The sequence below is a fragment of the Nyctereutes procyonoides genome, unplaced genomic scaffold (assembly GCF_905146905.1).
Source record: "Nyctereutes procyonoides isolate TBG_1078 unplaced genomic scaffold, NYPRO_anot_genome, whole genome shotgun sequence".
NCBI classification, from domain to species: domain Eukaryota; kingdom Metazoa; phylum Chordata; class Mammalia; order Carnivora; family Canidae; genus Nyctereutes; species Nyctereutes procyonoides.
The window spans coordinates 24172873-24185062 of NW_026575024.1; the positions used below are offsets into that span (position 1 = coordinate 24172873).

The window sequence follows — 12190 nt, forward strand, 5'->3', positions numbered from 1 at the left end:
ATCCCTGGGTGGCGCAGCGGTTTGGCGCCTGCCTTTGGCCCAGGGCACGATCCTGGAGACCCGGGATCGAATCCCACGTCAGGCTCCCGGTGCATGGAGCCTGCTTCTCCCTCTGCCTGTGTCTCTGCCTCTCTCTCTGTCTCTCTCTGTCTCTGTTGACTATCGTAAATTAAAAAAATAAAAAAAAAAATTATGTCAAACCCAAGTGAAAAGAACACTTTGGAAGATAAAGTTCATCGTTGCTTTGCTTTTTTTTTCTTTTCTAGTCTACAGGCAGTTTTATTATCTAGTTCTTAGGGAAATGTAAAAGTGGAGAAGAAAAATCTGCACAGAGAAAAAGAGAATTTGGCAACCATGTTAGATTCTATGACTATCTTCGGCAGATGTTTCTATTTTCTGTGGTTAGCCAAGTACTGATTGTAAAATTGTGAGTTCATTCATATTTACTCTACCCTGATTGGGAATGGTCACCGACAAGGAAACAGCATGAAGACAAATTATATTGACTGTATACTTCTCTATAATAATATATATAATTAAACTAACTACTATGTACCTGTTAGCTCATTATGGAAACCAGCCCATTTGCTGATAGGCTTTTTGAGAACTATTTTTTTTGTAATTTCGGAGACCTACTTCATCCCATTCTAAACTATCTAAAGCATCAAAACACTTTGAAAGCATGTTATTGGTAATCTAAATATCAAGTTACTACTTCTTACTAACAAAGATAAATGCAAAAAGAATCCATTAGTAGATAGTTGTAAAAAGTTTAATTCTTTTAGAACTTTGAAAGGCAAAGTTGATGCCTTTGTTTTTGTTTTTGTTTTTTGTTTTTTTTTTTAAAACAGGAGGTTGGGGCAGCCTGGGTGGCTCAGTGGTTTAGCGCCGCCTTCAACCCAGGGCCTGATCCTGGAGACCCAGGATCAAGTCCCACATCGGGCTCCCTGCATGGAGCCTACTTCTCCCTCTGCCTGGGTCTCTGCCTCTCTCTCTCTCTCTCTCTCTCTCTCTCTCTCTGTGTGTGTGTCTCTCATGAATAAATAAATTAAATCTTAAAAAAAAAAAGAAAAAACAAGAGGTAACAAGTTGATCTCAGCTAACATACTGACGTTTACTGTATGTGTGTTGGACACTGTGCTAAACACTTTGTGCCCATTACCACTTACTCCTCCCAAGAACTTTGTGAAATAGGTCATATTCTTATTTTATAAATGAGGACTCTAAGGCTTAGAGAGAGAAAAGGTCAACACATGGAACCTTGCTTTAAACCTGAGTTTGATCCCAAATCCTTGTTCTTTCTACCACACTCACTTGCTGTCCCTAAAAAGCCTGTAGTGACCTTTGCAATATTATAGGACACATTTTTGCATGTGGTTGTCAGAGGTGCTCCTGAGTCACCAGCAAGGGCTCACTAAAACCAAGTCATGTACTATTCTTCTGGTTCTGGTAGATTGGTGAACTGGCCTATCTCAGTAGGCCAACTCTCCTGCTATCTGTTTTATGGTATTGGAAAGTATCAAGATAGCCAGGATTGAGGGACTGAGATCCTAGAGAGGAAGGTACCAAATGTGAGACTGAGAGTCTGTACTGCTTTCTCCTTAATGCATTTATCAATATGTAAGTGCCACAGGCTGAGAGCAGACAAAGAACGGAAATTGATGGTTAAGAGGCTAAGGAGCTAAGCAGAGCTATTGTCAGTCTCACAGTGCTAGAGAACTACAAATTCAAGTGCGTGGCCAACCAAAGTGGCAGGGCTCTGGTAAAGGTTTGGCAGCGGTGGTGGCTGCTGCTTCTTCTGTTTCTCCTCCTCTTCCTCCTCCTCCCCCTCCTTCTTCTTCCTCCTCCTCCTTCTGCTTCTTCTAAGATTTTATTTCTTTATTCATGAGAGACAGAGAGAGAGGGGCAGAGACATAGGCAGAGGGAGAAGCAGGCTCCCCACGGAAGCAGGCTCCCTGTGGGGAGCCTGATGTGGGACTCGATCCCAGGACCCTGGGATCACGACCTGAGCCAATGGCAGATGCTCAGCCACTGAGCCACCCAGGTGCCCAGGTCTTGGCTTCCAGTTGGGTCCTCTGAAGGACTACACTGAATGGAGGAATAAGGGTAGACCACATATAGACTAGTCTTAACAAAAACTAAATTCAGCTTAATTAGCTAACTCTAATTAGATTAAGGTGATGCAGTTCTGTTTTAATTGCTTGCCAGAAGTTTGAAGAAATCCTTTCTGGAGGAAAACACCTCATATAGGACCTCTACAATGTCCATCATTCATTCAAAAGTTACCAAGCATAGGGACAGAAAAAAATAGGCACTAAAGATTCACAGGTAATTCAAATACTGGAGTTATCAAACTTGGACTCTAAAATAACAATGGCCAATGATTAATGTGCACAAAAAATAAGTCCAAGGTAGAGAATTTATTTCTGGGAACTGGAATATATAATAATGAATCAAATGGAAATTCTAGAACTGAGAAGCATAATAGCAAATTAAGAATGCAGTAGGCAAATTTAACAGCAGATTAAACAAAGCTAAAGGAGGATTTGTGATCTGGAAGATAGATCTATATAAAATACCTAGACTAAAGCTTGGAGAGAAAAGGATAGAAAACAGAAAAAAAAAGAGATCTATGAGATATAGTAAAAAGGTTTAACATACATATAAATGGAGCTCCATGGGAGAAGAGACAAAATGAGGCAGAAACAATATTGGAAGAGATTAGTAGTGGAAAAGTTTTTCAAAATTTATGAAATATTTCAATTCAAGAAGCTCTATAAACCCAAGCAGGATAAATTCAAAGAAAAACATACATTTTAACAAAACTGCTCAAAATCAAGGACAAATTTCAAGCAGCCAAAGGAGACATTATCTCTCAGAGATGAAGGTAAAGACATTTGCAAGCAAATAAAAACTGACAGAATTTGTTTCTAGCATTTAAAAAATTATAAAAAGGCAGGATTATGGTCTTCAACAGCATCATGGAATATAAGAAGGAATAAGTAACAGTGAAAAAGGTAGATATGTGGGTAAATCTAAATAAATATTGGCTGTATAAAACAATAATAATGCTTTATGGGTTTAAAATACATGTAGAATTAAAGCTTTAGCACCAGTAGCAGAAAAGGTTGAGAGTAGCTATATGGATTTAAGGTATTCAAAGATCCTTATATGATCTATAAGGTAGTAAAAGTAGTCATTTATATTACATACTAATTAAAGTCGAAGACCTATTCCATAATTTGTGGGTTAATCACTGAAAGAATGGTAGCTAAGTGTATAATCAATAAGCTAGTAGAGGAGAAAATGGAATAATAAAAAATAATGCAGAAGCAAGCAAGAAAGAGAAAATGGGACAAATGGAAAATAGTAAGATGGTAAATACAAATACATCAGTAATTATATTAAATGTAAATAGACTAAAAAAACTAAAAGATAACAGTTGTCAGATTAAAGAAAATAATTTGCTGCTTTTAAGAAACATGAGGACATACAAAAAAGTAGAGTGTTAAAAAAAAAAAAGTAGAGTGTAAATATATAGGAAAAGATATATCGAGCAAACATTAACCCAAAGAAGCTGATGTAGATATACAGACATCGGAAAAAGAAGACTTTAAGGCAGTAAACATTATGAGAGGTAAAGAGGATTATTTTATAATGATAAATATAAGAGTTTACCCAGAAGATACAGTAATTCTACATGTAAATATATCTAACTACATAGCTCCAAAATATATAAGGCAGAAATGACATAACTAAAAAGAGAAGTAGATAAATCCAGTCATGGAGGTTTTTATTTATTTATTTATTTTTATTTTATTATTATTTTTTAAAAACGCTTTGATTCGATCTTCATCTTTTTTTAATTTTTATTTTTATTTTAATTTATGATAGTCACAGAGACAGAGAGGCAGAGACACAGGCAGAGGGAGAAGCAGGCTCCATGTATCGGGAGCCCGACGTGGGATTCGATCCCGGGTTTCCAGGATTGTGCCCTGGGCCAAAGGCAGGCACCAAACCGCTGCGCCACCCAGGGATCCCCGGAGGTTTTTAATATACTTCTGTCAATCACCTGATACAACTAACAGACAAAAGAAATCAGTAAGGATATAGAAGATTTGAACAAATTATTAACATACTTAACCTAAGTGTTATGTATAGAATGCTGCACCCAGAAGTATTAGTATGTACATTCTTTTCTTTTCCAGTGTACATGGAATATTTACCAAAATTGACCATATAGTGGACCATAAAGCAAGTCACAACACATTTTAAATTATTGAAATGATAGAGTATTTCCTAAGACCACAGTAGAATTAAGCTAGAAATAAATTATAAAAATATAAAAAGAAAACTTAAAATAATTGGAAATTATACAGTATACATTTCTCAAAGAAGAAATCTCAGTGAAAATCAGAGGTTTTTAAAAAAATATTTCATTTATTTATTTATGAGAGAGAGAGAGGCAGACACAGGCAGAGAGAGAAGCAGGCTCCATGCAGGGAGCCCAATGTTGGACTCGATCCTGGGATTCCAGGATCACGCCCTGGGCTGAAGGCAGATGCTCAACCACTGAGCCACCCAGGCATCCCGAAAATCAGAGTATTTTGAAATGAATAATATTGAAAAGCCAACATTTCAAAACCTGTGTGATGCAGCTAAAGCCATAGTTAGTGGAACATTTATCACTTTAAATGACTACATTAGGAAAGAAGAAAGCCTAAATATCAGTGATCTATGTATCATTAGAAAAAGAAAAAGTAGTTGTACCCAGAAGAGATTGAAGGAAGGATTATATATTGTATTATAAAGTTAGGAAATTAATGAAATAGAAAACAAAAGTATATTATTCAGAAAAGCCCAAAGTTTGTTCCTTGAAAGACTGATTAAATTGAGAAATCTTTGACAAAATTGTCTAGATAAAAGAGAGAAGGTACAAATTACCAATATTGGGGATGAAAAAGGGAAAATCACTTAAAATAAAAATTATATATTATTAATTAAATATGGCAGTAAATTTGAAAATTTAGATGAAATGGACAAAATCTATAACTTACCTAAACTGGCAAGAAAAAATAGCAAATCTGAATAGTGTTTTATTTGTGATAGAAATTGAATCTGTAATTAAAATCTTTTAAAGAGGGCAGCCCGGGTGGCTTAGCAGTTTAGCGTCACCATCGGCCCAGAGCCTGATCCTGGAGATCCGGTATTGAGTCCCACGTCAGGCTCCCTGCATAGAGCCTGCTTCTCCCTCTGCCTGTGTCTCTGCCTCTCTCTCTCTCTCTCTTTCTGTCTCTCATGAATAAATAAATGAAATCTTTTAAAAAAATCTCTTAATGAAAACTCATGCCAGGATGACTTCACAGTGAGCAAATTTCCCCCAGTATATGAGGAGGCAATAACACTAATGATATAAAACATCTCAGAGGACAAGAGGCAGTAAAAGATTTCCCAATTTATTTTATGATTTCAGTAATCTTGGTCCACTATGGAGTTTCCCTTGGTTATTCTGTATGGCTTAGATCTAAAACTTACCTCGTACCTTTAATATGTTTACAGTTCCTCAACAGATATTTAACACATGTTGTATTTTGTCCTCTTTACTCAGTTCAGCAGATAGTCCCCATGGCAAAAAATGATCCAGTGACCCTAAATTATTCTCCCTTGTATGGACACTGGCCAACTACTACAGAACAGTATTCTTGGAAAGAGAGATTTTTGCTGAGAGAATAGCTTCTTTCCCATTCCCTACTCTGGAAACTGATAATAATAAGATTTAAATTAATTTATTTGTTATTTGTTTTTCTCCTACAGACTCCATTAATAATATACCTCTTTCATTTCCTGATTGACTATGCTGAATTGGTATTTATGGTAAGTAACCTTCCATGTAAAATCCATATGTATATATCTTTAGAGTCTTTTATCTTGTCGTTTTTGAGAAAAATTATCTTTGGGGAGCTGAGGAGTTTCTGAGAGTATAAAAGCAAAAACCTATCCTTAATTTGAATTCAAGGAACTATGATAGTATTATGGAAGTACGGGGAGTAGTCTGACATCTGACCACTTCCAATTCCTTATACTTGCTTTCTGGACTATGTAGTCTCAAACTTTGTAGCACCAAGATTCTATGATTGGTTTTAATTGTGGTGCCAGTATAGAGGCACCTGAATTTCCTAAGCATTCTGCCAAGAGATTCCATGCAGTGGACATAGGCCTGATGAGACTCTCAGGGGCAATAACCTTCAAAGCTGAGATGACAAGGCTGTTTTGAGAGATAGTAATTTGGAACACTTGCCTTATTATGTAGTGTTGAAAATCTGGGTCAGGTAGGAGGTGTTCTGAAGTCTTCCTTAATCATTATAATGGCTGCTGTTTATTGAGGACTTACTTCGTGCTAGGCACTTGACACATCAGGCCTGCAGAGCACTGGATGTTATTCCTGTTTTACAGAATACTTAAGTAACTTGCAGTGAAAGAACAAATGGATACACCAAGCTAACATAAACCTTGATGGGAGACAGTCCTCAAGTTTTCTAGTCACATCTCCCTCAAGGCTTTATCTTTGGGTAGTCAAAGCGAGAGTTGAGGTTCTGCCTGACTGTAAGACTTCATTACCGAAAAAAAAAAAAAAAAAAAAAGACTTCATTACCGAATAGGCCACCACCATCCAAAAGCTCTAGGTCCTGGCAGCATTCCATCACTCCTACGCTATCATTTCTTTCTCTTGACAGATAACTGATGCACTCACTGCCATTGCCCTGTATTTTGCAATCCAAGACTTCAATAAAGTTGTGGTAAGTAGTCTGTGGTTGAGACAAAACTAGAGTTTTTGGTAGTCTTCTGGCCTTTGTGATTACAAAGAATCAAAGGTCATGTACTGAAGGATCCACTGTTTAAAAATACTAAGAAGTGGAAGAGAGGCTTCTGGCCTGAAAGCCAGCCCTGGAATGGCCAAAACAAAGCAATGAAATAGCTTTATTAACAGATACAGAAAGGTCAGTTTAATTTATGTAGCTTAATATCCATTTACCTGTGCAAGTTCAATTCGGGAGCAGTATTGAACTACAATTCTATTAATGAGGACCCTTAAAAATCTTCCTTTCATGAATGCAGCTTTTATCTGACAGCGTTATGCCTCTGAGGTAAAATTAGATTCCCAATGTAGTTTTTTTTCCCTGCAAAGAGCAATCTTATTTGGAAAATTTGGCATGTAGTAAATGCTTGTAGAAAGTATTGATGTAAACTTTAGTCTTAATCCATTTTTGGTAGCCAAGGGAAATGGCATATTGTGACCATTTTCGTTTTCCTGGGTTCTAAGAGAGTTAACAGGTTAACCATATGTACTATCCATGTAGTTATTTTTAAAATTGGCTGCAGTCCTCTTTGATTAGCTAGGAGCCACTGAGAGGATTTAGACTGGAGTAAGAAAAGGCTGCATCACATTGGTGTTGTCTGTTTATTGTTCATTTTCACTTCTGTTACCAAGTCATTGAACCAGAAGTAGCAGTCTGCATTTCTGTGGCACTGGTCATTAGTAACAAAGCTGGTGAATTCTAGAATTGCGGACTTCGAAAAGATTTATAAGATATCCAGATTAGCAATTCTTAACTCGGCGTCCATTTAAGATTTAATAGGTCTATAAACCCTTGAAGTAGGGGCACCTGGCTGGCTCAGTCAGTAGAGCTTGTGACTATTCATATAAGGGTTGTGAGTTCAGGCCCTGCAGTGGGTGTAGAAAAATAGTTTAAAAAAACCCAAAACACTACATTTTAGAGACTTATCACTAAGACCCAGGGAGTGTACATCTTAAACCAGTGGAGCATTTGGGACAACATAGATAAACCTGAGGGCATTATGCAAACTGAAATAAATTAGACAAAGACAAAAACTGTATGACCTTATTTACATGTGGAATCTTAAAAGGTCAGCCTTGGGAGGGGGGGGGTTACCTGGGGGTTGCAGTCGATTAGGGATCTGGTTCCCAGTATTGGCTCAGGTCCTGATCTCAAGGTCGTGAGATCAAGCCCTGTGTCGGCCCACTCTCAGCACAGAGTCTGCTAAAGACTCTCTCCTCTGTCCCCTACCTCACTTTTTAAAATAAATCTTTTTTTTTTTTTTAAGTCAAATTGGGGAGCCTGACTGGCTTGGTTATTAGAGCATGCAACTCTTGATCTTGGGGTCATGAATTCAAGTCCCACATTGAGTGTACAGTTTATGAGTCAAACTCATAGAAACAGAGTAGATTGGTGGTTGCCAGAGAGTGGTTTTGGGGGTGGGGGAATTGAGAAGATGTCAGTCAAAAGGTACAAACTTCCAGCTGTAAGAAGAGTAAGTTCTAGAGATCTAATGTATAGCATGATGACTATAGTTAATATTGTATACTTGAAAGTTGCTATAAGAGTATATCTTAAGGGTGCCTGGGTGGCTTGGTTAAGCTTCTGCTTTCGGCTCTGGTCATGGTCTCCTCATAAGCTAAGACATGCAGAAATAAATTAGCTCCACCTTGGCGATTTTTTTTTAATTCAAAAATTTCTATTGAAATATGCATATGGAAGAGCACACAAGCATCTGTATATAAGGTGATTAATGATTACAGAGACAGTGCACCCAAGTAATACACCTTTTATTTTTAATTTTATTTTATTTTTTTAAGATTTTATTTATTTATTCATGAGAGACACAGAGGCAGAGACATAGGCAGAGGGAGGAGAAGCAGGCTCTATGCAGGAGCCCAATGCGCGACTCGATCCTGGAACTCCAGGACCATGTCCTGAGCCAAAGGCAGGCAGACACTCAACCACTGAGCCACCCAGGCGTCCTGGTACTATACCTTTTAGGCCACTTTTAACCTCTCCTGTGATAGCTTTAAATCTCATCATTGTCAGGGCACCTGGGTGGCTCAGTCAGTTAAGCATCTGCCTTTGGTTCAGGTCATGATCCCAGGGGTCCTGGGATAAAGTCCTGCATTGGGCTCCCAACTCAGTGGGGGAGTATGCTTCTCCCTCTATCCCCTGTTCATGCTCTCTCACACTCTCTCTCTTAAATAAAATCTTAAAAAAAAAAATCTCATCATTGTCAAGGCTGCTGAATATATCTGGAAATATTTATCTTTGAATTTTAAATGGTACTTCTTAAACTCACATATTTTTATACTTTTAATATTTTATTGGTATGCGTGTGTGTGCTCATTTTTCCTTAGACTTTTAGTCATTTTTCTGTCTCTGACTGATACAGTGGGGATTTTTAAAAAGGATTTTTGCTGTTCTTTGTGGAGCTGAGTCAATATTGGGCCTGTGAGGCCAGGCATGATGGGGGCTTTGCTGGTGAGATTGGGGCAGACAAAAAGAGACATAGAAAATCTGGGAAATGCTGACTTGACTGCCCTTCTCTCCTGCAGACTCTCCTTTCATAAAATCTGTTTCAAAGTATTTTTGGAAGATTGGAGTTACAAGGAAGTACTTTTCTTTAGTTGTTGGCACAGTGTCACTTCTGCCTTGGATCTGCACGTGCCTGTTGAGCTGCCCCCATCTCCTCCTGTAGTCGTGCTGGCTGGCTTCCAGCCTGCGGAATGGGTCTGCTTTCCCACCTGTCTGGCTGCTCCTGGACGAACTCCCTGTTTCCTTCCAACAGCCTTCTCTGTGGGTCTGACTCCGTCCAGGTGGCCTTCGTTCTGCAGGAACTCCAGAACCCTTAACTAGCAGGGACTCCTTTCTCTACCACTGCTGCAGCTGTCTCACTAAGTGCTTTGTCTACCCAGCCAGCCCCCTCCTCTCTGATAAAAGCACTTTCGTTTATGTATTATTTTTTTAATTAAACAACCTCGCCTGTGAATGGTAGCATAACTCTTAATGATGATAATTCACTGTTTAACCTGAACTCTCAGAGATGATCAAAGGGAAGTTTTTGGAGTTTGTTCGGGTGTTTTGATTAAGTTTCTATTTAAATCTGTGCAAGAAGTCTGGGCTTACCTGTATTCCTGAGATAACGCCTCAATTTTCTTTTGAACTGAAAGATGAATCTTTAAAATTTTATTTAAAAATTTCCATTGGGGATCCCTGGGTGGCGCAGCGGTTTAGCACCTGCCTTTGGCCCAGGGCGCAATCCTGGAGACCTGGGATCGAATCCCACGTCGGGCTCCCCGTGCATGGAGCCTGCTTCTCCCTCTGCCTGTGTCTCTGCCTCTCTCTCTCTCTCTCTCTCTCTCTCTGACTATCATAAATAAATAAAAATTTAAAAATAAATAAAAATAAATAAAAATTTCCATGGAAAAATTCTGAAATACCAAAGACATGCAAAAATATGGAAAGAATAATACATACTGTGAACTTATTTCAGCCTAAAAATAAAACATTACATAGGGCAGCTGGGTGGTTCAGTTGGTTGAGTGTCCAGCTCTTATTTCAGCTTAGGTCATGATCTTGGGGTCATGGGATCAAGCCCTGTGTTGAGCTCTGAGCTCAGCAGGGAGTCTGCTGGAGATTCTCTCCCTCTCCCTCTGCCTCTCTCCTCAATTGTGCTCTCTCTCTCTCTCTCTAAAATAAATAAATAAAATAAAAAATAAATAAAACAGTACACATATACTTACATCTGAGACTTTCATCTCCTTGTTCTCCCTCTCACCAGTTACCACTGTTGTGGATTTAGTGTTTATCATTCCCCCACACAGCCTTAACTCTTGCTACTTTTGTATATACAAAAGTATATATATATATCCTTAAATAACATGTAGTATTTTGCATGCTTTTAACTTTGTGTAAGTGATACAAATGCAGTATGTATTTGCAGTATGTATGCAGTCCATATGTGCCTTTTTCATCATTAAATCTTTAATCATGCACAGATAGTTAAGCACCTGCTACTCTGGCTCCTCTGCAGTACTCTGTTTTATAATTGGTTGCAGCATTGATTTTATACTCTTGAAATAAGATTCTCTCACCATTAATTCAGCAAAACTACCCATTCTGGGTTCAGAGGCTTTTTCTGTCCATAGTTTGACCCATGTTTGCTTATAGGGTTGCTTATAGGTAACTTTTTTTCATTCTGGAGCACACCCATGAACTTGTTGGGACACACCAGGGGAAGGCAAGAGCTTTCCACCCCCATCTCACTCCCTCTAGACTATCCAGCTGCCGAGCCACGCCCAGCCCTCCTCCTCCTTCTCTTCATCATGGCTATTCCCCCACTTCCTCTGTGGAAGTGAAAAATTTGAAACAGGAGAGCTTGGAAGAAACCCCCGGATACTGTGACATTCAGGGGATCATTTCACACTGTATGAAAATATTTCACTTTACTGATGGAACTTTGGAGTTCTTAGGCCACTCATGATAACTTTATTTTTTTTATTTTTTTTTTTATTTGAGGGAGGCCTGGGTGGCTCAGTGGTTGAGTGCCTGTCTTTGGCTCAGGTTGTGATCCTGGAGTCCTGGGATTGAGTCCCACATTGGGCTCCCTGCATGGAGCTTGCTTCTCCTTCTGCCTGTGTCTCTGCCCTTCTCCCTCTCTGTGTCTCTCATGAATAAATGAATAAAATCTTAAAAAAAGAAATAAGATTTTATTTAAGAGAGATAGCATGAGCAGGGAGAGGGTGGGGGGAGGAAGAAGCAGATTCCTCACTGAGTAATGAGCCTGAGGCTGGGCTCTGTGATGTGGGGCTCGATCCTGGTACCCTGGGATCATGACCTGAGCCAAAGGCGGATGCTTAACGGACTGAGCCACCCAGTTGCCCTAAAGATAACTCTTCAGAATGGCTGAGAACATTGCTTTGCCACTCATTCATCCAGCCATTCAATAGATATTTGTTGCTTGCTCGCTGTGCCAGGTACTGGCAAATATAAACATTGTTGTGCTCTCATGGAACTCATAGTCAGTGAGGGAGACAGATATTAGATAAATAAGAAAGTTGTAACCATGAACAATACTATGGAAGAATGTGTAATAGGGAGATTTTACCTACTTGAGTGAGGGTGAGGGTGCCTTCCTGAGGAAGAAATGATTTAACTGAGATCTAAAGATGATGTGGGGGATCCCTGGGTGGCGCAGTGGTTTGGCGCCTGCCTTTGGCCCAGGGCGCGATCCTGGAGACCCGGGATCGAATCCCACGTCGGGCTCCCGGTGCATGGAGCCTGCTTCTCCCTCTGCCTGTGTCTCTGCCCCTCTCTCTCTGTGTGTGACTATCATAAATAAATAA

General features: G+C 39.1%; 1 protein-coding gene across 1 annotated transcript in view; it reads left to right on the plus strand.

Moving 5' to 3' along the window:
• The window catches only part of PIGU (phosphatidylinositol glycan anchor biosynthesis class U), a 95952-nt gene that overhangs the window by 23363 nt on the left and 60399 nt on the right, over positions 1–12190 (plus strand). The window contains exons 3-4 of the mRNA XM_055305292.1: positions 5815–5874; positions 6735–6797. Of these exons, the coding sequence (XP_055161267.1) occupies positions 5815–5874; positions 6735–6797 (123 nt within the window). The remainder of the gene's footprint in view (positions 1–5814; positions 5875–6734; positions 6798–12190) is intronic.